Genomic DNA, 27,355 nt, shown 5'->3' with positions numbered 1-27,355 from the left:
TGCTAAGAAGGCCCACTACCAGCTGCACCTCCTCAGAGGTATTCTTCCTTTTATCACTTTCACCCAGAAGCTCACTGTCTACAGAGCCCTGGTTCTCTCTAGGCTGGACTACTGCAACCGCCTCTTCCTCAATCTGCCTTCCTCTACTCTCTGCCCTTTACAACTAATCCAGAACAGGATGTACAAGACTTGTCCTTGCTTCAAGCCCAGGGATCGTATCTCTCCAGCCCTGAAATCTCTCCACTGGCTCCTGGTTGCTGAAAAGATCAAGTTCTAGACCCTCTTCATCGGCTTTCTGGGGCTGGGTCCCGCATAACATCTAACTCTCTCTTCCTAAACACCTTCCTTCTCGAGCCCTTCACTCAGCTACCTCCAACTCTCTGAGGGTCAGACTCTTCTCCAGGCAGAGAGTGGGGGGTAGGGCTCTCTCCTCTGCAGGTGCATCCCTCTGGATTGGCTTCCGTGCCCCTCTCAAACTTGAGCAGGACCACCTGAGGTTCCGGAAGAAGTTCACAACCTTCCTTTTCGCTTCTGCCTTCTCTCTCTCCCTCCCTCTCCCCTGCTTACCTATCTGCCTGCTGCGCTGACAGGTTTCCTGGCTACCCTCAGAACCTCCATGGGCACCAGGCTCCTCCACGACCCGTAGCCCCTGCACTGCCTTCGGGACTACCGCATACTTAGGGGCTGTATCTGTAACCCTACAGTCCCTGCCTCCTTGCACCTACCCTGAGCCGGCTGCACTTACTTAGAGCAATGCTGACCTGATTGCACTTAACCTTCCCTCCCCCTGGCACTTCTCCTCACCCTCGCCCCCCTGCCCTTGCATGATCTGAATGACAAAAGACCTAGTAGGATCGTTTGTTTTGTCCCCCTCTGTCTTCCCTACTTGTCTTGTTGCGCCTAGAAAAAGTTGTGCACAGGCGCGTTTGATATTTCTCATGTCATATCATGCATACAATAAATGGAAACACAGAAAATAGTTGATTTTGCTTGTTGGGAACCCTAACTTTACTCCCACGCGTCTTTTTTAGCTTTTTATGAGGGTTTTCTAACAAAGTCCCCAGCCTTACTTTGGGCACATCCACTGGAGTAACCATACGGGCCAGGGTCCTCCTCAAACTAGCAGATGGTGGGCTCAAGGGTGGTATAAGGAGGATTCCCAAGCATCCTCACTTAGTTCCTGTGTCAGGGCATTGGGCAGTCAGGTGGTGCCAACTAGGGTCGGGTCTCTAAGTGGCACAACCCCTACACCAGGGAAGCAAAGACTATATAGAATAAGAAAAATCTTGGTGTTCCACACCTTAAAACGCAGTGCTTTAGCTTCCACTCTAGTTTGGGACTCTGTAATAATAGCTCCTTAAAGAAAGCAGAGTCCAACCTTCGAAAAACCAAGACTTTCACACATCTCTGATAATATTCAGCTTCACAACAGAGAAACCCATCAAATACAGGCTATTACTGTTACCAAGAGACCTGCAGTAGCGGATACCCCACTTCTAGGGCTCAGAGAAGTTTTCCCAGAGACTGGTGTTCCTCCAGGTCTTACAATGGTGCTAGTTCACTGTTTACAGGCAGCCTTTTCACTTGAAATTATAAATCGTACCAAACCATAGTCTTAACAGTTTCCACTTCCGAGTGATAAAAGTTTAAATTTCCCAAAGACCAGCATTCCTTTCCCTGCAAGGAAGCTTGGTCCTTCCCGGGAAGAGCTCTGCACTAAAAAGGGCGAGCAGGGGTTTGTGGGTTGGATTGCAAGCTGTCAGAGGCGAGATAAAGGCTTGGTCCAGTCCCTAAATCTCAAAGTTGGTTAAGGTGAGCCTGTTGGGAGCAGAGCCTCGCCAATTCCAGTAGATAGGTTCAGATTCTTACAATGGGCTGAGCGTAGGAGGAGTGAGAGTACAGGGATTTAAAAGCCTGCAGGCTCGGCCTGACAGTGTGGGCATTTGGGGTAAACGCTGGAGACCATAGAATGGGGACAGGAGTTCATTTTGGGAATGTTGGAGGTCAGAGTAAAAGATTGAACAAGACCTTGGAGACTGGAGGAGAGGCCTAAAAAGCTGGGCAAACCTAGAACCTGGGAGGTGGAGGAGATACCCACGAGACTAAACATAGGAGTGAAGAGAACTTGGGCAAGAGGCCAGGAGCAAGAGATTGGTACCCAAAGAAAGGTGACACTATTAAGGAGTGTTATACTCAGAGAGATAAAGAAGGTAAAAGGTTTAGAAATATGTGATGCGAGTGTGAAAGTAAGAAAGAGGTGATGCTCATAGCAGCGATAAAGGTGCCCAGAGGGGTGACAAAGGTAGGAGAGTGATAATCTTTGCGAGTCATGACAGTAGTACCCAAAGGGGTGAAGGAGGGGGGCGGGAAGAGAGATGAGAAGAACAGTGTTCACAGTACCCACTAGGGTGGAAAAAGTGAACGAAAGAGGCAAGAATTGCAGTGCATTGGAAAACGTGTTCAAATTAATGAAGAAGCTGGAAAAGAGTTTAAAGACCATAGAATTGAAGGTTGGGAGACTAATGCTGGCATAGGGGTGGAGATGGGGATAAAGATAGTGAGGAATCAGAGAAGTATGCAGAAAGACAAGCCTTTGATGCAAGTCGGATAAAAGAGAAAGAAGACTGGAGGGCAGGGGTACGATTAGGAGAACAAGAAGAGGAACTGGGGCAGGAGTTGCTGAGAGGGGTTCGTGGTAGGGAAGAGTCGGAAGTAAAAGAGTTGCCAAAGAGGGGACAATGCTGTGGGTGAATGCATCCAGAAGGAAACAGACAAGCAAAGGGGTGAAGAAGGGGAGAACATGGGGGGAGAATGCATTAGAGGTGGAAGATGCACAGCAGAAAGGGAAGACCTGACAAAAGCCAGAGAAAGTATGGGAGAAACTGGAGAATAGAGTGGCAGAAGGAGTTTAAGGTGAGTAAAAAAGAGGCCCGGATCACTGGGAATACAGGTTGGCATGGCAGGCCAATGAGGAGACTCACAGTAGTTGACCACCCTCCCAATCTGCCTATCTCTCTGAACTACCATCCAGGACATGCTCTTAAGCCAGTCCCCTCACTTTTGTGACAGACTCTCGATCTTTCCACTGTAGCAGACCATCTTGAGGAACAGACCACGGGGATCCTGGATTAGAATAAGACACAGCAGGGTAACAGGGCCAGGTCACAGAGGGGAAAATAGGAGATATCCCTGTGAAACTGGCGCCGGTTGAGGACTGTCAAAAATCCCTGGAAGAAGGAAAGTCCAAGGCACCAGTAAAACCAGAGACTATTAGGTCGAATAAAATCTTCCCTGGAAGTAAACACCGGAACATTGTGAAGTTGGAGAAAAGCCAGCTTGAACTTTTAGTTTTCACTAAACTTTTAATTAGTTAAAGCCAGTAAACTAATTGGGACATATTCACAGCACTTTATACCTACCCCATTTTTCATTTTGTCCGATAACTTTAAAGTTTCCCTAATAAAACACTTTAAACTCAAGTTACAGAGTCTGTCTGGCGCCCTTTGGATCCCATCAAAGATGTTGCAGCTTGAAGGAAAAGATTTTTCTTTGCTATCAAGCAGATCTCTTTCAAACACCCATCGACCCTGGGTCCTAAGAAATAAACATTTTCACCAAACATTACATGACATTTGCGTCTGGGAACTTTCCAAGGGATTTTACACTTGGGGCAGTCTGAGCATTAGAGAATGTTTCCCGACATACCGCAGTGAGACATCTGGCCAAAGACTGTTCAAGCCCACAGCACGCAGCACAATTCTCTTAGTACTATCAACACCAGAATTGCAGACTGTTGGAGGATAGTTATGAGGAGGTAAGCGTGGGCAGACCCTTTTGCTTGGTACAGTAGACAGTGCCAACTGCTCCTATTATCAAAGTTTGTCTACGTCTACCAAAATTAGCTGAGTGCAAGGAACAGGACCTCTGAATAAAGCTTGTGTTTGCTTTACCTGAGAAATCTTATACATGCAGGACCCATTGTCCATGAGGGTAGCAACTGACACCTGGTGTAGCTGCATAAAAGGCCATGCATACTAATATTGGTGCATAAGCTAACAAAGAAAACAATCCGCTTTTATTATAGGCCATCGAAAACAAGAACATTTTGGAGGCCATATGTATCAGTTAATGAACCATGAAGGAGCTGGTTTGGGGTGGGGAATCTTCAAGAGGGTGTGCATAATCTCCTTTATGTTCCTATGTATAGTTTTTGAATTAATTCTCTCTCTCTCTCTCTCTCTCTCTCTCTCTCTCGTTTTAACGGAGGAAGCAGAATATACAAGTACTTCTAATTGTTCTTTGCATTTCAAAACACAATTGTCAGGCATGTTGCCAATTATGGCAGAATAGTTATAAACAATGAAGCATGATAATTACATAGAAAATTAACCAAATAAGGCATGAAATTATGTAATGCTGCAACTAAAGTAAGGGTTTACTAAAGTAAGGGTTTAGACCGACAAAGATAAGAAGCCTATGAGCCACTTTTCAGATCCCTTGTGTCTGGTGGACTGATATCCTCGAATGACCTAGGTTTTAACACATGGAACAAATATGGAAAACAATAAGGAATGCACATATGAATACCAGCATCTACACAAATGCCCTCCATGATGTATTGAATAAAATGAACAACATATTTTTGCAAGCAAATAAAATGCAGCCAATATTTTTTATTTGAAAAGGAAAGCAATTATGTTTCTTAGACAAAATCATCAATGATGTTAACGCTATACGAGTGGGTGGACAGGGTACTGGGAGCCCAATATTCAAATCAAGTTTGGACCGATTGAGAAATCAATGGAATACCACTAAGACAGGACAAACTATTTTTGAATTCCTATATAGTTAACAAATGGGATTTTAGTACAAGTAGAGGGCTGCAAGTCTGACGAACAGCAAATGACTTTCTGTTGAAGGTTAAATAAAGTCTGGCAAAACAAATTAAACATATACATGATAGAAAAGCACATACATGTATATTATACACAATTTGATATCCTATATTAAAAACACCTACATAATGTGAACCCTTCAGATTTGTACACTGTGGTCTTTGGTGAGTTAAAATCAATGTGCCATGCGTTTGTAGTCAAGTCCCTGTCATCATGAAATATGAAAACGCTAAACTAACCCATGTATTTATATGCGCCATCTATTGAGTATTAATAAAAAAATATAGGCAGTCACAATGCTTGACATTTCCTACAATAGGTGATTACAATTTTCAACATGTATTTTTTAGGGACCATGATGCAAGGAGATGAACTAAATGTCATTTAAATGGAAAAAATCAGACAGCATCTGCAGTTGGCAGCATTGGAAATCAGGCGTAGATTCAATCGTAGATACAGGCACTGCGACAGAGTTACCTTTGGGGAAAACAGGGGACGGATACTGAGGAATTCTCTGGACCAATGGTAGCCACCACCTCCATGATGTATCACTGGAGATGTTTGGGGATTCCCCTAAGCTCCCCCAGTCTCTCGTTAGTCATCCCACCATGCACCTTCCAGTCATTCCTTCAGTTAGCTGCCCCTAGAAGAACCTAAAGGAAGAAATAAGATACTTACCTGTAACTCCGGTTCTCCAGCATTGGTATCTTTCATAGATTCACATGCTGTGACTATTCCCTGTTGTCAGACTGAGAATCCTCGGTAACATAGAGCAGTTTAAACATAAACTGAAAACTTTCTGTCACTTTTGTGCTCTAGTATAGTCATAATGCCCACAGCCAATAGGAACACCTCCCTTAACTCCTCCCCTGTCAGCCATCTTCAGATTTGGCAAGCGCACGGGAGTAGCAGTAAGAGCCAAAAGATGAGCCATGCGGCGTAGGTGGGAGGGTTGCATGAGAATCTATGAAAGATTCCAATGCTGGAAAACCAGAGGCAAGCTCCCAGCACACCTTACCACTGGAGACTTACTAACCTCACACAAAAAGGTTCCTCCGAACCGACCGGCCAACTTTAGACTAGTAGAACCTGGTGAATGTATGCACCGATCTCCAGGTGGCAGTACGGCAGATGTCAAGCAGCGAGATCTCAGAGAGGAAGGCAGTGGTAGCAGCCACCGGTCTTGTGGAGTGACCCCGGGACCTGCCTGGAAGTGGCCTGCCGGCCTGTTGATCGCAGAAAGAAATGCAGGCCGCAATCCACCTTGAAATGGAAGACTTGAATAGAGCCTTCCCCAGCCCAGCAGGTCCAAAAGACACAAACAATTGATCTGTAGAACAGAATGACTTGGAACGTGCCACATAGTACTTGAGGGTGGGCACCAAATCCAGCATGTGCAGTGCTCGCTCCACTGGAGACATCAGAGGGCCGAAGAACACCGGCAAAACCACTGTTTGGTTCAGATGGAAGGAGGACGCACGCTAGGCATAAATGTCGGGTTAGTACGAAGGATAGCCTTCTCCTTGTGGAACGTCAAATAAGGTGGTTTTCAGGAAAATGACTTGATTTTACGCACCCGCAGGGGCCACTAATATCAGTTTGCACTGATATAGTCTGAAAGTATGGATGACTCGAGGCCCCAGCGGGATCGGAGGAGATGCATACAGGAACTTTCCCTCTCAAGGAGATGCAAAGGCATCCCACAAGCTATCCAGATGGGGAAAATCGGCTGGTGAAACTCTTGCACTGACTGTTGTTGTAGGTGGCAAAAATGTTGATCCCCGGTGTGCCCCAAGTCTGGAACAACAGGTGAAGTTGATTGTCGTGAATCTCCCACTCGTGACAAGAGCGCAACTCCCTGCGGAGGGCGTCCGCTAGGGTATTCTGAATCCCCAGGAGATGGAGGGAAATGTGAAACATTTGGTGCTGCAGTGCCCAGTGCCAGAGGCCTTGAGCTTCCTTGGATAGGTGTGAGGACCTGGTTTCCCCTTGCTTGCGGATATAAACATTGATGTTGTATTGTTGGTGTGGACCCACACCACTTTCTCCATCAATAGGGGGAGGAAGGACTTCAGGGCCCAGAAAACTGCCTGCAACTCCAGCAGGTTGATATGCAGGCTCTTTTCCTCTTTGGACCAGACGCCTATCGTGTGTTGGTCCTGACAGTGGGCAATAGGCCCTCCAGGGAGGCAATCGTCATGCCGGTGGGCTGATGGTCCGGCAGCCTGAACAGAGCACTCTTCATCAGATGTTCCCTCACCGACCACCAGTGACAGCTCTGTTTGAACGCTTGTGTCAGGATAATGCAATCGTCCCAGGACCCTGATGCCTGTATCCATCAGGCGTCCTGGAATTCCTGCACAGGCAGCATGTGCAGTCTGCAGTGAGTGATCAAAGGGATAAAAGATGACATCATCCCCAGCAACGACCTGTAATTCCGGAATGGGGTCACCTGGGCACTGCTGAAGCCTTGTTTTATTTCCAGAAACGCTGCCACCCTCTCGTCCGAGTGCCTGGCAGTGCAGGTTTGGGTGTTGTTTTGCTCCGAGGTAGAGCGTATGTCTTGATGGCACTAGGCGTGACTTTGGGAAGTTTATGGAGAATCCGAGCTGTTGCAAACACTGGATGGTGGAGGCCATGCTGACTTCTGCCAGTGGGTAGGAGGGGGCTCTCACCAACCAGTCATCTAAGTATATGTATACATGGATGCCCCTCTGCCATAGGTTTGCCACTACTGGCAAGAGGCACTAGGTAAACACCTGTGGAGCTGAACGCAGGCCGAAGGGTAGGGCCTTGAATTGATGGTGTACTCCTGCCACCAGGAAGTGTAGGTAGCGCTGATGGAAGCGGCAAATAAATAGGGATGTGAAAATAAGCATCCTCGAAGTCGAGGGACACCAAAAAATCTCCTTGTTGCAGCTGGGACAGCACATGTTACAGCATCACCAGGGGAGTGGGAGGAGAGAAGAGGGGGTGTGGTAGGGGCGCACAATAGATGATGGTGCACGAATGGGTGTGGAGGACAGGACAGGATGTCATGTGTGTTGGCGGTGAAGTGTGAAACCAGGGCCCCACAAAGGGCCTGGGTGGTTGCAATAGAGGATGAGGCTGTAGTAGGATTGGCCAGTTCCTTGCAGACTTTGAAAAGTGTGGCCATGTTGTTGGATGCCGCAGAGATGCAGGCTTGAATACAGACTCTTTTCTTGGACTGGATGCAGCGTCTAGATTGTCTTTGCAAAAGGCAGCAGGCCAGCTTGTCAGAGGGTGCACCTGAAGATCACCATTTCTGTTCCGATGCCCTGCACTTGCGTTTAAGGTCAACCAAATCAGGGTCGAACAAAGAGTTGCACTTTTTGGCAGGCTTCAGTCGGACCCTCATGACAGAGGCAAGGATGGCCAGAGTATTGGAGATGGAAAGTTGAAAGTTAAATTATTTGGTTCATGCCCCTAAACTATGTCCATCTCTTACATAGGTGGTACAGGCTTGTGGCATATCGCGCTTTCACATGGTGGATTCATGGAAGACTGTGATTTTGCGTTTGAAGAGCAATACCTGCCTGTGTGGTTCGAGCCATTCATGATGAATTCCCCAGTGACAGCGGACAATACCGTGGATTTATGCAGGCAGTACCTCGACCGCAGCAGTATAGTTTGTAGTGTCATTGACATCCACCTTACCAAACTAAATAAAAAAATTAAAAATAATTCAAGCTGAACAGTTGTGAGACATTTTTTCTTCTAAATCCATTACACGTCAAAACATACAAGAGTATCCTAAGATATTGGTGTGCAAGAATACGTGTATTGGCCTATCGCGATCGCCTCATCCACCACCCTTCAGTATCAATGGCAGTTCGCACCCGTGACCGTGCGCTCACAGCGGGCTGGGTGGATGGGAAAGCTCAAGGTGCCGTACACCTCAAAGGCATCATCCGCACTGCAACCGTTGTCCACTTGGCCACCGCAAACCGAATGTCTCCCGACTCTGCTTTGAAGACCCCGTCCCTGCAATAAACATATGTATGTGTCCCTTAAACATTGCTCCGGGCCTATCGCGCTCGCCCCCATCCTCATCCATCCAGCCCTCCAGTATCAATGGCAGTTCCCACCTGTGGGCGTGGGCTAGCAAGGTGGCTGGGAAGGCTCAAGGTGCCGAACAGCATGTACACCTCAAAGGCATCTTCTGCACTGCGACCATTGTCCACATGGCCCCTACAGACCCAGTGTCTCCAGACTCCCCTTTAAAGGCCCTGTTCCTGCGATCAACATCTATATGTGTCCTTTGAACATTGCTCCATGCCCATCGTGCTCACCCCATCCTCATCCATCCCCTCTACAGTATCAATGGCAGTTTGCACCTGTGACCATGCGCTCGCAAGGGGGCTGGGTGGATGGGAAGGCTCAAGGTGCCAAACACCATGTACACCTCAAAGGCATCTTCCGCACTGCGACCATTGTCAACATGGCCACTGCAGACCCAGTGTCTCTAGACTCCCCTTTAAAGACCCTGTCCCTGCGATCAACATATAAATGTGTCCCTTGAACATTGCCTCAGGCCTATCGTGCTCGCCCATCCTCGTCCACCCCCCCTCCAGTATCAATGGCAGTTCGCACCTGTGGGCGTGCGCTTGCAGGGGGCTTCACTGGCGGGATTGAGAAGGTCAATCATTGTGATAGAGGTCTGGTGGGTGCGAACAAACATGTCAGACATTCACACGCACATCCACTTCAGTAAGCCTTTATAAAGACTTTCGAAGTTACCAAGGGAGCATCTTTGAAATCGACAACGGATATCTGCATCTCTCAACTTCTTACCTTGCTCGCTGAATCGGCTCATCTGTTGGTCCAATTAACGGTTGGTCAACTTTTAGTGTAGTTTTCTGTATTGTAAATGGTCCCCACTAGGACACTTTGTGTTGCTTTATACTCCCAATGTATACTCCATTCTCATTTTATTAAAAAAGTCTACACCATTATCAGCCGACCTACGCATTATTATCTCTGAAATAAGCACATAAAATTACAGAGTATTGTTGTTTCATGTAATTTTAAGTAGTTAATGTTTTCAATGGGCTTTCAGTGCCATTTTCTATAAAGTCAATTTATTTCTATTATCAGAGGGATGTGATGTTTGGTTTACTCACTGTGATACTTTTTTAATACTAATAATTTTTTATATTTCTTTAACAGATCGTAAGGGCAATCAATGATTTCTTGTATCGTTTTTGGTTGCAGTAATAACAGCAATGCTAAAAGTGATAGTACAGTCCTTCATGTTTTTCTAAAGGATTTAAATTTAATAAAAAAATGGCTCTTGAACTATGAATTTCCAGAGTCTGAAATTCAAAGCAGAGCCAAGGATGTCTTGGATGACGTGAGGGGCAATCGATTCTGCGTCTGAAGTATGCACTTTTCAGAAGATTTGTATGAGCAATTACAGTACACCAAAGAGCCTCAGCCCAGAGTACTTTGAAAACCTACTGCCCAATGCAGTTCCAACTGAATTTCAGCACGCGCTGACCCAGTTAAGTAGCGGACACTACATTTTTTAATGTATTTTACCATTTTCTAGGTTTGCAAGTATAATAAGTCGGGTCTGCGCATTTAAGGGCCACGTTGAAGGGCAATCCCTGTCTTTCCCCTGTTTCCCTCCACCAAGAAGGATGTCCCTCATTCCACGGAGGGACCACGATTGCTGCACTTTCCAACCATACCAAGATGTCTGCCGTGCTTTGTGCCTTCGTGTGGGAGCTGCCTGGTTGCCTGGAGGCACCACTGAAGACGCTGCAGCCTCATTAGACGCAACCCCCAACATATGCAGAGGCCTGGCTGAGCCGAGAGGCGAAGCCGGGTCTGTGCATTTAAGGGCCGTGTTGAAGGGCAAACCCTGTCTTTCCCCTGTCATTACCCGGGAGTTACTGAGTTGCCCGAGTCCTTTATGGCTGATTGTGGTGCCACCTACCCTGTCATCGAGCCGCCCTGGATATCGTATCAGGTAAGATGCATATCCCTTCCTCGGCCTACCATCTGTTTACTTTTCTACACCGCCTACCGACCATCTACCTACCTCCCCGAATGGGCGTCCGCTCTCTACCTCATGCTCTTTACTTCTGAACCCTTCACTCCGATCGTTAAACTTTTTCCAGCGACCCACCTCAATTGCTGCCGACGCAACAGCTGATCCAACTCACCATAAGAAATGTAACTTTTTCCACGTGCTACTTGCATTACTGCATAGGCCAGGTCATAACCTCTACTCTGCTATACACCAGCTGCCCGTTTCTTGTGAGCCTACAACTCGATGTAATTATGCATTCTCTAACACTATCAGCTAGCAACTGCTATGATCTCCAGTGCTCCAGCTAGTGTACCTAGCAGTGCGTGCTCCCCCCTTCCTGTGGTTGCAAGTGTCGCAGTGTGTGCACCCGCCACCATTGTTCGTTGTGTCGGAGTATATGTCCCCTCCCTCCCTTAGCTGTAATACGTGTCCCCCCGCCCCCACTAGCCACTCATCTCTTAAGGTGTGTTTTCCCCCTCCTGTGGACAGAGTTGTTCCTTCGAGCGTCCGCCCCCTTCTTGATCGACTGCATTGTGTGCTCCCCCCTCCCCCAGTCTGTTTGTGGTGCAGCACTCCCCCTACGCACCATATGTGTGTACTGTGATCCACCCCCCAATCTTTGGTAGCCTTCTCCCACGCCCAACCCCTCCAAATGTTACCCCTCCCGGTCCCCAGTGTTGTTCCGTTTTTATTTTACATTGGAACAACACTCCCCTTTCTCGCATCCCCCCCAGCCTAAAACTTTGTTTCTATGATTCAAAGAAAAGCCATAATGTCCTAGGCCTGTTAGGACCATTTCCTCAGCTCGCTGCCACCACCAACCCTATCACTGTACGGTGCTGCCACCCTTTAAGATGGGGTTGTGTAGCATGTGCGTGCCACCTTACCTATAATGACTTTGCATTGTATAATGTTGCCGCCCTTTAAGATGGGGGTATATTTCATGTCTGTGCCACCTACACTGTCCCTAAGCATTGTATGCTACTGCCACCCCTCCAAATGGATCAGGCAATCTGTGTATCTTTGACAGCACTTATTGTCACCAAGTCTGTTTTTCACAAGCTCTTATGTAACCAAGTAAGCCTTCTTAACAGCGCCACGATGCCTGAGGGCAGTTGTGCGCTTTACAAATGCAAATAAATAAATAAATAAATAAGTCTTTGACGTGAGCACTCATATGGAAATAGTCTGTGGGCAAGTACCATAAAAAACGTTTTTCAGTTTTTCGGGAATAATTCCATTGATATTTCATTGCAGATCTTTCCTTCTTGACACTGTCTTCTTTGGTTACATTTCTAACTTTAGATTACTTTGTCAGATACTCAAATAGCTCTGGACAACGGGAGCCTTACCAAACACACACTTCCATAGCGTCTTTTAAAAATGATGTCATCTTTTTTGGTAAATTATCATGTCTGTCTTTATGTAGACCGCATCGATGAAAGTACAGACCGTTACAATGGAGGAAGCCACAGACAAGTCCAACATCCTAATGGTGAGGCCAAGCAACTTGCACACAAACTTATTTTTTTGTTTCTGATGTGGTCCAAGTTATAATATCAATGTACATTTTCTAACGAACAATGTTCTGGCTATTTGCATCGATTAAAGGGCCAGGATGCAACATCAACCACTATTCCGGAGTCAACAGCGACCTCACTCCCCTTTCAAGTAACTTTTTTAGAATAATCCTTTATATGCGACTACACAAAATATGTATTTGTTGAAGTTCCACCTAAAACATATTGATTATTGTTATGTATAATGTTAACTTTTAGGCTTCTTTATCAATACCGACCGTTTTAGTAATTTATTTTGAATTTTGCTTTGACATCTTTCTTATTTCCATTACCATTAAATAGGCAGAGCCAGGAAATTGATATAGAGGAGCATAAAGACTCAGACAACTACACCAACCAATGATGTCGGTTGCCAAACAGACGTGACTTGGGAGCAACTACATGTTGAGGCTGAGCATGGTTCACACAAGATTCAGTGTTGTGATGCAGCAGCACGGTGGCCGGAATTTGAATTAAATGTTAGCAGTGACCCATGGAAAGTACGCCTGGATCATTGTTACACCACACAGCACCACCCAGAAGAGACAGACAACACAGCCGATGTTTCTGAATTGCTTGCAGAACCACCCCCACAATCAACACCCTATAAACACATTATTTCTAGGAACCTGAAAATGTTAGCTGTTTCCCCAATACATGTGGACATATCGGAAGTATCACACATAGAAATAACTGAAGCATCTTCGCTACTAATTGACGATTGTGCTTGTGATGAGGATTTACCTCTTCCTAGTGATGAGGATTTATCCACCTCAATGGAATCGCAATTGACTGTACCTCTGGACAATTGGCTACTAAAGGAACCAAAATACATTGTATTCAACTGCTGCCTGATCGAAATTATGAAAATGGTTAAATGCAATCAGATTGCATGGGAGGATTTGTGGGGAGCCATTGGTGGAGTTCATTGTAGTTAAAAGCACCAACGTGCAGATCAAGGGGAGCTGTGTACACCACCATAACTCATTTTCATGGTCTGCTCAACCTATGCTTGGAAAAGTGCCTGCTGGAAATGTACTTTGTTCATCGGCATTGTTTAGCAAATCAATGTTGAATACACTCACGTTTTTCTAACTTTGTGGGACTCCAGTTCCTTTTGAAAACCCAACACTACAAATATCAGAAGGATTTCTTGTCCCCCGCTACTAGCCAGGCATGGACACTCAAACAGTTGTCAATGGACAATGCACTCTCTGGCAAAAGGCTCTGACTTCCTGGTGATGGAAAGATGCAACAGTCCTGGTTTGTCTGCTAAATACTGTGCTTACCACTTCCAAGACATGAAAACCAAAATAATAGTGAGTTTGGTGGTTGTACAAATAACTGAATGTACATCTTCTGTTGCCATGGAAAAATATGGTATCATCAAATCCATTAAACTTCTGCAATCGAGAGGAATTCGCATTTTCCTGATAGCCACTGACAGGCACGTTTCATTTGACAAGGCCATGTGAGAGCAGTTCCCAGAAATAAAGCTTCAATATGATGTATGGCACGTCGCAAAATCCATTTTGAAAATAATTACAGCTGCTGGAAAAAAAGGCCACAGAAAACATTTTAAATTGGTCACAGGCTGTAAGCAACCATTCCTGGTGGAGCTCAAAAAATTGTCAAGGATCTGTTCATATGATGCTTGAAAAATGGCATTCAGTGAAGCACCATTGTTCTAACGTACACTCTTGACAAGAACACAAACATTTCCATGAATGTGCACATAGACCATTGAGCAAAGAGCAGGAGCACCAGAAAAGATGGATGGTTACATGCTCCCTTGCTCACACAGCACTTGAGAAGATCTTTTTTGACAAAACGCTTTCAAGAGACATGAGGGGACTCACCAAATTCTGCCACACCAGAGATTTGGAGGTGTTCCGAAATATGTGCCTTAAATACAGGCTTAAAAGGTTGCATTTTTGCATAGACGGTATGGAGGCCAGAACAAGACTGGCTGTACTTGCGCACAACGAGAACAATGGAGGAGAACAGGCAATAACAGCAGGAATTTTCGGGATACCTCATTAGAACAAGGAGTTTACCAAAAGAAGCAAACCGTTGGTGGCAAAGCCAATCTACCAGAAGATGGATTTTGAATTTGTGAAAGATCTGATATTGAATGTGCTGGCCATTGAAACACATGGAATTAACCCAGATTTTGTTTCTAGGGCCCAGACTGTGCCACGTAACATTGCAAAAGAGGTTTGCCCTCCCAAACATGAACTTGTGGAAAGGTTGACTTCGAGATTTAAATGATGTGTGGCTCTCTTTACAATGTTGAACAAAGGCAGTTGCAAGCTTTTGCAGTGCATGCAAGCTGTTTTTATTGTACAATAAATGAAATAGCATGTGACTTGAGATGTAACTGATACAAAATTTGATTTATAATGAATTACTGTATGTGAAGTAATGTCACTACATATGCATACAGATTTCTACTTTTCGTTGCTTTTTCTATTTTTAACCATCAACATAAAGGATTTATTTTTCAACAATAAATGCCGGTCTGATTATCTCAAGTATTTCACTCAAATGATCTCAATGCCAGCAAGACTGAGATCCTTTCTATTAGGACTGCTGTTCATTGTTTCCTCAATTCACTCTGGCCATACTCCCTGGGCTCTCTCCCTCCCCTTCCTTTTAAGCCAGAACCTTGGAGTCATCTTCGACTCCTCTCTCTTTTTCCTTCCCCACATCCTGGACCTTGCCAAGGCAGCCATTTTCAAACTTCACCTCCTTACAGGTATCCTCTCTTTCCTCACTTTTACCCAGAAGCTCAATGTTTCTGGTAATCTCTATGCTGTACTATTGCAACAGCCTCTTCCTTAATCTACCGCTTCCTCTCTCGGCCCCCCCTCCAGGTAATCTGAAATAGGGCTGCAAGACTTATCCTTGGCCTCGAGAGTGGGGACCGCATATCTCACCCTGGCTCTTCAACCTTTACTTGGCACCTCTGACCCACCTCATCCCTACATTCTTTCCTAACTTTCAGGGTTATGCGCATGACACTCTGCTCTCCTTCTAGCTCTGCGCTGCCTCCTCTCCTCTCTCGCTTATTCCTGTCTATCCATGATTCAGGAGCACTGTGCCTCCAACAATCTCTGCCTTAATGCCAGAAAGACTGGGATCCTTCTCATTGGGACCCCGTGCTCCTGATTTCCCTCTTTCACTCTCCTTGCGCCCTCTACCTGTGCCTTCCGACGAGGCAAAAAACCTTGATGATATCTTCGACTCCACCCTCTCCTTTTCTCCTCACATAACGAACATCTCTAAGAAGTCCCACTGCCAGCTGAACCTCCTCAGAGGTATTCTTTCTTTTCCCCAGAAGCTCAACATCTCAAGATCTCAAGCCCTAGTTCTCTCTATGCTGGACTATTGCAACAGCCTCTTTCTAAATCTTCCTGTCTCTACTCTTCACCCTCTGCAACTTATCCAGAACAAGACAGCAAGACTTGTCCTTGGCCTCAAACCAAGAGATTGTATCTCTCCAACCCTGGAATCTCTCCACATGGCTCCTGGTGGCTGCCAGGATCAAGTTCAAGAGCCTCTGCATTGTCCACAATGCTTTCTGGGGCCGGGGATCACACTGCATCCAACTCTCTCATCCTAAGCACTTTCCTTCTCGAGCCCTATGCTCATCCGCCTCCAACTCTGAGGGTGAGACGCTTGTCCAGGCAGAGAGTGGGGGGAGATCTCTCTCCTCGGCTGGGGTGACTCCCTATGGAACAGCGTCCCTGTCTCTCAAACTTGAGCAGAGCCACCTCAGGTTCCGGAAGCAACTGAAGACCTTCCTTTAGGCTTCTGCTTTCTCTCTCTCCCCTGCTGATGTTCTCGTTCTGCTATGCTAACTGGTTACCTGGCCACACTCTGAACCTTGTGGGGACCAGGCTCCCTCATGAACAGTGGTCCCATGCACTGCCTCTGGGCCTACCGCACACTATGGACTGTATCTGCAACCCTACAGCCTCCTGCCTACTTGCACTTACTTAGAGCTAGCCACTCTGGCAGCACTTACTCGAGCTTGCTTATTGCACACTCCCCTTCCCTGGCACTTCTCTCCTTTCCCCTTGCACTATCTGAATGACACAAGGCCTAGCAAGATAGTTTCTGTTCCCCTTTGTCTTCCACTTCTGAAAGAGAAACCCGAGGGTGGTTTCACATACAGACCCCAGGGATTCTTTGTTCAGGTGGCCAGGGCATGGCCATCACCTTTGGAACCAGACCCTGGGGGTGGACCAGTGCGGGAGGATCACCTGGACAGGGAGTCCTAGGGGACTGTTGGAGGAATGCCCTCAGGTGAGATGCGGTATTCCCCCTTTTGTCCAACACGCTGCTACCCGATATCACCATTGTCTTTGAAGGACATTGTCAGCAGAATCCTGTTGCACCCCAACTCTTTAACTTAGAAAAGTTAAAGAGAAAACACTGTGGGAAATCAAACCATCTTTTGACCCTTAAATGTAACCTAGTACCCCCCTCATCCAAACCCAGAGGACATTTAATACATCCCTCCTTTTCTGACAAGTCTGTAAACGAGCTATCTACCATCACAACAGGAAACTACAACTCCCATAATTCCCTTACCCCACTGAGTTACACATGTGCTACAACTAGAAAGAATGCCTCTAGTAATATGCAGTGGCTCTGCCCCACTGAGACCAAGCAAGGTCAAGCGTTCAATGACAATCACACCCATTATGCTTTTCAAGGACAATTTTTCCATCACAACTCCCCTTCCCCAATTTCGAAAATCACTAAGAAGAAGAGGAGGCGACTAAGAAGAATAAAGATCACTCAAAACCACACAGAGATAGAAGACAGACTGCCCCATGTTAATACTGGACTGTCCCATTAAGAGAGTCAGGCAAGGAAAAGCAGACCCAGGCCAGAACTCACACCTGCAGCCTGTTAAAGAAGCCCAGGTGTATACAAGGTGGCATTCCTGGCAGAATAGAGCAGCAGCAGTTGGGAGAACTGAAGGGAGGCTGAGTGGCTGAGTCCAGCAGGTGATCCCTTCTCAATCCTAGACCCACTTGCTACTTGGGCCAAGGAAAAGTGAGACGCCGGAACGCTGACCCAGTGTGGCTGGAGGCTTGCAGTCTGGAGAGAGAACTAAAAAGCAAGGAGAGCTGCTCACAGCAGGCCAGATGAAGACCAGTGCTGCTTTCCCTGGGTGGATGTTGATCCAGGGATCCCAGGGAGACAGAGGGGCAGGTGTTGAGACCGTGACCTCAGATCTGAGAGCGGCGAGTCTTTTCCCAAAAGCATTGCATGGCGGGTGAGTTTCTGAGTGAGGGGACACCCGGCACGTGTGTGAGGCTGAAGCGGGAACTTGTCCGAAATATATGAACTTTTCTTGTGAGAAAGAAATCCAATATTTAACCATATGGGATATGTAGTGGAAATACAACCACTAAGACAACGGCACCTTGCCTATAACTTGTGAACTGTGAAAAGATGCTACAGAGTAACAGACTGGTCCAGCATAGTGAAAGTGCCCAATCAAAAGTCTCTGTTTAGACAAACATTTAAGACTGTGAGAAACTGTGAATTGAAGGGATTGGACGTTTAGGGGAAGGAAACCCTACCAGTATTGTCACTGTGAGGTCCGAGCCTTACTGAGGGAGACCTACGTGGAATCAAGTGCTTCTTGTTGAAAGCGGTCCGAGCCGACTGAGACCTACAGGAACTTTTAAATCCCTTGTGAAAGGTCTGAGCCCAACTGAGGGAGACCTGTAAATGAACATTGTGTTTAAAAGGGTCCGAGCACAACCTATTGAGACTTTGTGTTTAAAAGGGTCCGAGACCAACCAAGGGAGACCCAGTATGAACTGTGAACCTGAGCATTGAGAACTTTGAGATCATAAAGAGAAGGAACATTGTTTTGTGTGTGCCCAGGCGTTCTGCAAATGAGATACTTTGTTTTGGAAAGAGACTTTGTCATGGAGGGCCATGGCTTATGTCCAAAACTGCATCCTCGAGTTGAAGAAGCCAGAGAGTGTTCCAAAGCCCAAGTGTGCCACCTTGTCCCGCGCTGAAAACGTGGGGAAGAAAACCACACTTTTCAGCCATCCTGATACTGATTTTCTTGAACACTGTTTTCTTTTGCATACACCTTTTTCCCGCAGACATTTGTTATAGCGCAAGTATTGGCAATAGTTTTTTTTAGTATAGGCAATTTTGATTTGACAAGAAACTACTAGGACTGCGTTATTTATTATTTGATGGTTGAGCTTGCTCCCATCCTTAGAAATAGGGATAGATGGGCGTTCTACCACCCCATCTTTGCTAAATAAACCGCCTTCAACTGTGCATCGTTTGTGTCCGTCTTCATTCCTTCCTCTCACTTCCTTGTCTTGTCGCGCCTAGAAACACCTGTGTACAGGTGTGTCATAAATGACTTATCATATCATATCATTGTTGTTTTCTTACCTGGCCCCCCACCCTTTTTTGGTCTTGTGGCAACTTGAAGCATCATTTTTATGTTTAGGTGCTTCACAAATAACTAATAAATAAATCAAAGTAAATGGAGTCTCAACACGCTGGAAATTAGGAACCATGATAAGTGGCTGCAGATTGAAATAGACCAAAGGTTTATGTGCCACAGTGTTAGCCAACATTTAAATAAACAGGAAAAGGAATATGTATTGCCAATGTGCATTATGAACATGAGCCTGTGGCCTTTGCACATTTACATCTTACTGTAGAGGCCCACATGTGGAGGACAACCAGGCGCACCTGCATCAATGCAGAAATCGATATGATTGCGGGAATAGATCTACACAGAAGCTAGTAAGCCTCTACGGACATCTGCCTCCTTCTTGAAGTCTTGGATCTCGACGCCCTCGCTCTCACCGAGACGATGTTCAATCCCCAGCTCTGTCACTGCTTTTGACTCCCTCCTCAATGATGTCTACAAGATCCTCTCCAAGCCTCAGCCCAACCGATCTGGCGGTGGAGTGGTCCTGATCTCCCTGTAGTTGGTCCCTACCTCTCTCATACCCACCCAGCACTATTCCTCCTTTGGAAGTCTTGTCTGCAAGTTGGGTGTCTCTCCGACTCTCTCTCTCAGCATTGCCACTATGTGCAGACCCCCCGGCCCGTGTCCGTCTTCCTTTCTGAACGGGGTGACTTGTGACTCTCTCCTGTGACTTCTGCCTCCAATCTACTACTTCTTGTTGACTTCAACATACACGTTGACTCCACTGTTCGTGCCTCTACACTATTACGTGATCTCCGTACCTCTCTCTATCTCAGCCATTCTGCCGGACAAACTCTGATGCCTTTGTGGTTGTTTCAAGAATCAAATTCAAGACCCTTTGCATCATCCACATGGCTGTCTGGGAGTGGCAACACACTACCTGGACCTCCATCTCACAAACTACTCTCCTTCACGATATCCTTCATGATATCTTTGATCCTCTCACTCCAACTCTCTGCTGAGCCAACCCTTGTCCAAGCAGAGAGCTGGGGGCAGATCACTATTGATGTATAGGGAAATCCATGCATGTGTGCACCGCGCCTAAGGTCATCTTTGAAAGAAAACATACATGTAGTGGGAACAGGCGCGTTGATACCATTAAAATGGAAGTAAATATTGTCATATATGGTTTACTTGAAATATTCCGTGTTTTTCAGTACTCTGATCGTCACTAATATTGTTCATTTTTGTGGCATGTGCTACCAAAAATGAAACTGACTCGGGCACACTGTGAACGCTAGATGAAGGGTCCCATTGTTATGTGTCCTTGAATAAACCGCAATAAGAATTTGAAGGACCAAATGTGTCGAGAATCCACAAGGAAATGATAAGAGTCAATATATTGAAAGCTTACACCAGAAAGTAACGTTTCTATTTCAGAAAAATGTCTTTCGACACGGTGGATCCCCCGCCACAACGTAAGAATGGAATCTCAAAACACAATGCAATCAAGATTTTAAATAATATTTATGCAAGTGTGGATGAAAAGTGTGCTGCATGCTACATGATGAACGTTGTGACGGATGAATGTTCAATTTGACGCAAACAATAGACATCATACACGTTAATTGTAACTTAAACTTGTAGAAAACATAAGAATATACTGTCTACATTCAATTATAAAGTGGGTACTGAAATATGTTTTTGCATTCTCTATTATACATAGTTATATGATCCCAATGTGCATCTGTCATGGGTACAGCCTACCGACCTACGGCTTCTTCAACAGTATTTGGATAATATCATCAATAACGCATCTGTGATAACGATCATCTGGGAATATCGTCAGACAATCTGTCCTTTTGCGGTTGCAATAACAAGCAGCAACATGGCAGTTTATAGGTTCTAGAAACGTGCGAATGTGAAAGTAAGTGTTGTATTTACACCAAAAATGAGAATGATGCGAAGTTCGCTAGCTATGAACTTTGTTTGAAAAAAGTTAACCAAGTTTTCGTGGACATAACTATTTTCAGCGTTGTGCCAAAATGAAAACTACTTGTTACGCTCCTGACTATTGCTGTTTTCTTCAAATTAAAATGTTTCTATCATTTTTGTAAAACTGAAACAAAAGTTTTGCATTTGTTGTATACGTGTGTGTTTAAGTTCCTGGTTCTGCTCATCGTTAGGGGCAGGCAAACCAAATCAGTGCTGCGAGGGCGCTTGAACTTAGGGCGATAGATCAACGGATAAGAATAGCACAAGATGGCAGTACCTGAACCATCGTTTTCGTATGTGTTAAAGTGGGAACAACTCAGGTAAGTTGCACTGGACATTTTAAGAACGATCGATGTATGCTCTGAAATACATGCCTGATACATTGGGCCAATAACATTTCTGACCGAACTACCCCTTTAATGGAACTATTACTGTAAAGCCTCAATATAAAAAGAGGAACAGACCACTATGCTGTGTGGGAGTTAGGACAGCATTGCAGAGACTTGGTGCTGTAGTGGTGAGAGGAGCTGGGGAAGCAGAGGGCAGTGACCCAGAAGACTCAGGTGAAGCTGAAAAGAAGTAACTGGGGAATATACTTGTTTGGGGCTCTTCTCCAGGTCTTGCTAGTAGCTGCAAAGCCACCAGAGCAAAAAGGAAGTGTTGTGATGAAGAACTGAGAAGAGGTTGGGGCTGAAGCACCAGAGGGTGACATTTGGCTATGGAGATATAATACTGCAGTGTGAAAAAGACCCTGGTGTGGGGAGAAAATCCTACCAAAGGAAAATCTAGGGCAAGAGCTGTGATCTGAATGGTTTTGTCTGCTAGGAGAATGTTGTATGGCTGCAAGGTTCCGGATAACTGTGCATCATAAAGAAGGGTGCTGGGGCACTTTTATCAACCTAGGACTAAGCTGATTCAAATTAAGATTTCCTCGGAAAACACACTGTGGAAATTGCATGTGGATAAGGATAGGGATTGGATATTTAATTAATGCCACTATTTTTTTTCATCTCACAGGCCCCTGTCACTGAATTGGATTTCTTCCTCTATCCTGACCGTTTTAGTGGAAAAGCTCCCTTTATGAGTCTGTTCTTAAACTTTGACAGGTATTCCGCCAAACATCACCCGCAGAAAACGAATAAAGCTATCGCTGTTATTTGTATGATCTTTGGTTTCCACATTGTGACAGGAAGCAATGAAGCATGTAGCTGTTCAAGAAAGCAAAATGAAGGACATGTTAAACTCGTTTCCACGGGCATTAAAGAAGAGACAATGGCCTCGATCTCCTACATGCGGCTCTGTACCAAGAGAATCCCAGGATCAGATAAAGGCAGAAGCTGTGGGTATGCCACAATCACTGTGGAGCCCCACTGTTTTATGTTTGATGTTTCCAAGTGAAAGACCCAACATATTGTCATCTTCTTAAGCGAGGGACATTTGAAATCAAATGTTGAACAATCACACAACCCTTTTGTCGAGTGTGAAGTTTTTAAGGCGGTTTTGATGCATATAGTTTTAGGAGTGACGAATGCTTGGAGTGGTTAGTACGAAACAATTTCAATATAGCAGGTAAAAATGAAAGTTAGTGTAAAGAGCCATTGCAGTATATAAAGGTCAATGCTGAACCTATATGCATATAATGGCAAAATGAAAGGTATTTTGTGATTTTATTACAGCAGTTAAAAACTGAAAACAATACAGTTCTGACAGGGCAATGGTGATAGGTTACTCTCACTCTGTCATCACAGTACCAAACAAGACTTTTTTATTTTACTTTTTTCATGGCTACGTTTGATGCAAGCGAGTTATGTCCACAAAGCAAGAACGGTATCAGGTAATATTATCCCCACCAATAATATCCCCATATATTTGGTCGTGGGCTAAGGCCACAGGCGATATTATTAGTGGGGATAATGTATGGGTTTATTGGGACAGTGGGTGTCCCCCGCAGGTTCTATGGATCCATATCGACGCAAAAATATGGCAATATTTTTGTCAGGCGATATTCTTGCGGGGATATTAACACATGGAACTGCAAAAATGTACTCATCCTACGATTTCACTTTGCCCTTACGAGAGCCTGGTTATTGCATAGAGGGCTGGAGTGAGGCTTTGTTACAAACCAATACTTGGTGTCTGGTCATCATCCTATGTGCAAAAAACAGCCACTTATTCTTCAAAAAACAACCTGTGCTGTGAGTTTGTGTGTGTCGTGAACTATTTAGGATAAACTGCCTGACCTACCAGAGAAGGTTGTATTAGTTACCTGGGTGTGTATTGACATCACCGTGAATGCTGCTTTTGGCCTCCTACATTTAGGTCGCAGAACTGCCTCTGGGCTTAACAGAACATGCTTTCATACAGTTAGAGGTAGCCTATATTTTATATAATGCAATTTCTATCATGTTTGTCTACCAAAACAAGACGGTGGCCTTCTCCCTCTGACATTATGGTCTGTAATCTATATTACTCAGGCAGAGACTGGCTTGTGTGGGGAAAGTGTGATTCCTGAAGGGTCAAGCCGATCGGCCAGAGCAGACGATTTTGTGGGTCAGTTTGAGCACACAGCATGAAGCAAAGGGATGTAGCTTTGACCAATGTTTCTGGCACAATGGACTTTAAAATGCATGATTCGCCCCACATGTTCTCAGGTGCTGCTCCACCAGTTCATCGCCAACTGTTATAAATTTAAATTTATGAATGTTAGAAACACTCGTTTGGTGCCCCAGTCGTACCCAGTATTAACAGAAGTGCAGGTGAAGTAATCTCTTTCATAGTTAGAACGGGTGAATAATGGGGTCAAAGGGTGAAAGGGGAAGGTTCTTATGAAGTGGGGCATTGTGGGAAGATAAGGCTTGAGAGGACGACCCTTGGCAATGAGTTTTAACAAGGTGCACGTGTGAATGCTACATAGAGTTCTTCTAGCACACTCCAGACAAGTCATGTGTCTGCAATGATCCCATACAACACATCACAACTCTTCCAAGCTTTACCTGGAGACAAGGCAATAGCTGGCCGGACTTTAATCGTGCTGCTTAAGGTCTGCTTGAAATGAACAGAAATGGCATTCACCAAGGCTTGCAGGTATTTCTCTTGCTCGATGCTGCTTGAGGATTCAAGGGAGGAGACTGGAGCTTAACACACAAGAGATAAAACAAGGAGTTCAAGAGGTTAAGATACAATTCAACATCAGAACCAAATGTGAATAATCCTTTTTAGAACGAGGAAAACCGCATCCATTTGGGCATTGTTACAAAGCTAAACATTAAAATGAATGCATTGATAAGAAAAAAACACTCTTGCTCAGAATATCAAGACACTTTTTTCTGAAATCAAATTGCTTCGAGATAGCCATTCATCTATAGGGTCCTTGGTGACTTTGCCATTCATCTATAGGGTCCTTGGTGACTTTGCGTACTACAACCGTTGTATTTATTTCTGAGCAGGACATATTCTTGAAGTTTGTGATGTAGATTGTCATTTGCAGGTGCTGGTCTGTCAGCTTATGTAAAAACTTTATTTTAATACATATATAGTTTCAAAGACCTGACCACTAAAGATCCAGTTCTCGTATCACATATCACAGAATGGCGTTGGTGTAACAGGGACCCTGGGGGACGGGAAAAGCCGACCACTAAGCGATGCCAACCCTTGAGCATCTCGAAGGCCTTTTGGATGCACCCCCAAACGGATTTCTCAGATTAATCACATCTGCTTCTCGCCCACACAAGTATAGTCAGCATCCCCGATGTGGGTCCCTTAAACTTGTTCCCCCGAATCACTGGCTCTTGTAAGAAAGGAGACTGTAGTGTTGGAAACTGCCAATAGAAGTGTGAGGTCTGGGAGAATGGGGTACCAAGTGAAAGCGGTCTACATGTGTTATGTTATATTATGCTATTTGGCATTTGTATAGCGCCTTATACACCATTGCTTTGACCTCTAAGTGATGTAGGTTGAGCGCTCTCGGGGACTGAAGTCCAGGTCAGTGGAGAGAGTAGGGTAGTAAATAGTGCTTGGGTGCACTCATTATGTGTGCAGCCAGTGCGGTTTGTGTGGTGTGTAGCTGTATTCTAATGCTAGGTGTGGTGCAGTGACTGTGTCAGGTCAGTAGAATGTGTGCAGCAAGGCCGTTGACCCCCCCATCTGTGCAAACATACTTGCTTACCAGGAATTGACAGAGGTGATGTGGTGATTGTGAACACAAGCAGATCAGAGGGACTCTAAGACCAGGAGAACATACAATGCATGCACCTTTATGGGCAAGACACGTTGGTCAAGCAGTCACCATGACAGGGTAGTCTGCTCCCAAGATGGCAAAACCCTCTAAAGAAGGCTTAGCCTTCGGTGAGCCATAGACACATTTGTGAATACAATCAGGTGTGAGGAGAGCTCGGGGCTTCCAGCGTTCCTTCTCTAGCAGCCTCTGAGTGCCTTGGTGTCTCGGACTCCAGCTCAGCGTCTCCTCCAAACTGCTCTCCTTGCTCGCTCTGTTGGAGGCTTTAAGTACGGTTTGCCTGAATTGGAAACCAAGCGTCTCTGTTCACCTTTGTGATTGGTCTGTTTGTATTCATGAGTAAATAAATGGAATCCCCCGTGTCTGTATCATGCCTCCCTGAGGCTTCAGGAAGTGTGGCAGCCACCCAAGAATGAAGAAGAAGAAATCCTGCGTTGCTATGTGGCTATACATTTGCCCTCCGTGGGCATCAGGCACCTCTGGCTGTGTCAATGGTCCCGCAGACTTGTGTATTTGCATTCTCCATATCGACATTGGTTCTTCCTCTTGTGGACCAGAGCAGTTAAGTAGAACTCCCTTTCCAGAATTAATTTTCTTTCCCTTGCCCAGAAGCCTCCCACACTTACCACAGAGCCCTGACTTTGCAGGTGAAATTGGGGCAGTGTCTTGAAGTTTTTCACTATCATCCACACGCAGGTTCTATAAAACAAAAATCGGAACCCTCCACTACTCTTGGTTTCAGATCGGACACGTGATTGGGGTTTCCTTGAAACGTCCCTTTGTCTCAGTTGTATGTCATATGCCTCCTGACTCAATCGGAAGCCACAAGGACCGGCAGTCCCTGGTCTCGAGTATAAGGGAGAAGACTCAAAGGAATGGGAGAATTAACTCTTATGGAACACCTATGCAGGGCCTAGGCACCAGGGCCTAGGCATCCTTCCTCTTAAAGGAAGGGAGCCAATTGAGAGTTCTGTGGATATGACCATTGTCTGCTTCCAAGTAACTTACTGCTATGGGCAAAAGGCACTGGTCTGGATTCCTGGTCTACCGAGTATGGTCCGGGACTTGGGATGGGTTCAGGATTCAGAGTTCACCTCATATACTACTTATGGCCCGCAGTCATTGGGGGGTTTGGGGGGGGGGGTGTAATAATGAGGCTTGCAGTGATGTTGCTATTGATGGGATGTTAGCTGGCATTCTTGACTGTGTAGATGTTGCTACTAGAGAGAAAGATCAGTATGGAAACAGGAATGCACTGATGCTGGCACTGGAGATGTATGGTAATACTGGAATGTGGTGAATACTGAAGCGAGCCGGGCGGAGACAGGGGTGGAGGGAGGGCCCCCGTGGTTCCTCACTGGTGACCTATTATCCACCCCCCCCCCCCGCACCTAAAAGGTGCCTCCGCCACTGGCCAGATGCCAGTACTGGGGTGGTGAAGGTTTGGAGTGTGGTCACCTATGCTCTGCTTCTTTCAGATCCCTAAACATATCCACTGCCGCCCACAAAGTAGTCAAATGTTATTGACGGTACCACATGAGGAGCCCATTACTCCCCCCACCCCACACACACTAAAACATAATTTGTGCCCGCCTCCTGGCCAAACCTCTAGAAACCCATTAGGGAAGGAGGACTCGCAGCAACGTTACTGCAGTATCTCCTTCCTGAGTTGTGAATTCCAGAAAGTGTGCTCCAGAAGATAAAAAAAATATGCAAGGAGTCACAAAGACCTGACGTGGTGGGCCTTCAATGTGCACAGCCCTGCCGGTGATGGGCTCCGCAGCATGCACATGTAGCACGAGGTGACAAAAGAGGCTACATCCACTACCCGGTGTGCCTGCAACATTTTTTTGTTAACCACAATTAAAGGCATGCACAACTAAACACTTTAAAAATGGCCCTTTGGTGCACATGTGTTAATCTAGAAGGGTCGGAGCATTTGGGCAAGCGCCACTTAAACTAATGTGTTTGGACTGCGGCCCATGTTGCAAGGCTAGGGCGAACTACTCGCCAGGGGCAGAGGCAAAGGAATGCGCATGTCCTACAGCCTCAGCCTTCGCTACCACCACCAAGTGCCCATCCCTTTCCAGGAGCAGGGAAGCTCAAAGAATTCATCCAAGGATGGAGCTGCCTTCCAAATGGGGGGTACAGTCAGAACCATGCCCCCTGCTGACGCAC

At 45.7% G+C, this 27,355-nt stretch overlaps 1 protein-coding gene across 4 annotated transcripts in view; it reads right to left on the bottom strand.

Moving 5' to 3' along the window:
- Positions 1–27,355, bottom strand: part of SBF2 (SET binding factor 2) — a 2,983,421-nt gene that overhangs the window by 451,118 nt on the left and 2,504,948 nt on the right. For all 4 annotated transcript variants that reach the window (XM_069623660.1, XM_069623661.1, XM_069623662.1 and 1 more), the window contains exon 28: positions 23,937–24,077. In XM_069623660.1, the coding sequence (XP_069479761.1) occupies positions 23,937–24,077 (141 nt within the window). The remainder of the gene's footprint in view (positions 1–23,936; positions 24,078–27,355) is intronic.

The sequence above is a fragment of the Ambystoma mexicanum genome, chromosome 11 (assembly GCF_040938575.1).
Source record: "Ambystoma mexicanum isolate Mex_15411 chromosome 11, UKY_AmexF1_1, whole genome shotgun sequence".
Taxonomy (NCBI): domain Eukaryota; kingdom Metazoa; phylum Chordata; class Amphibia; order Caudata; family Ambystomatidae; genus Ambystoma; species Ambystoma mexicanum.
This window is presented reverse-complemented; position numbering and strand designations above follow the sequence as displayed.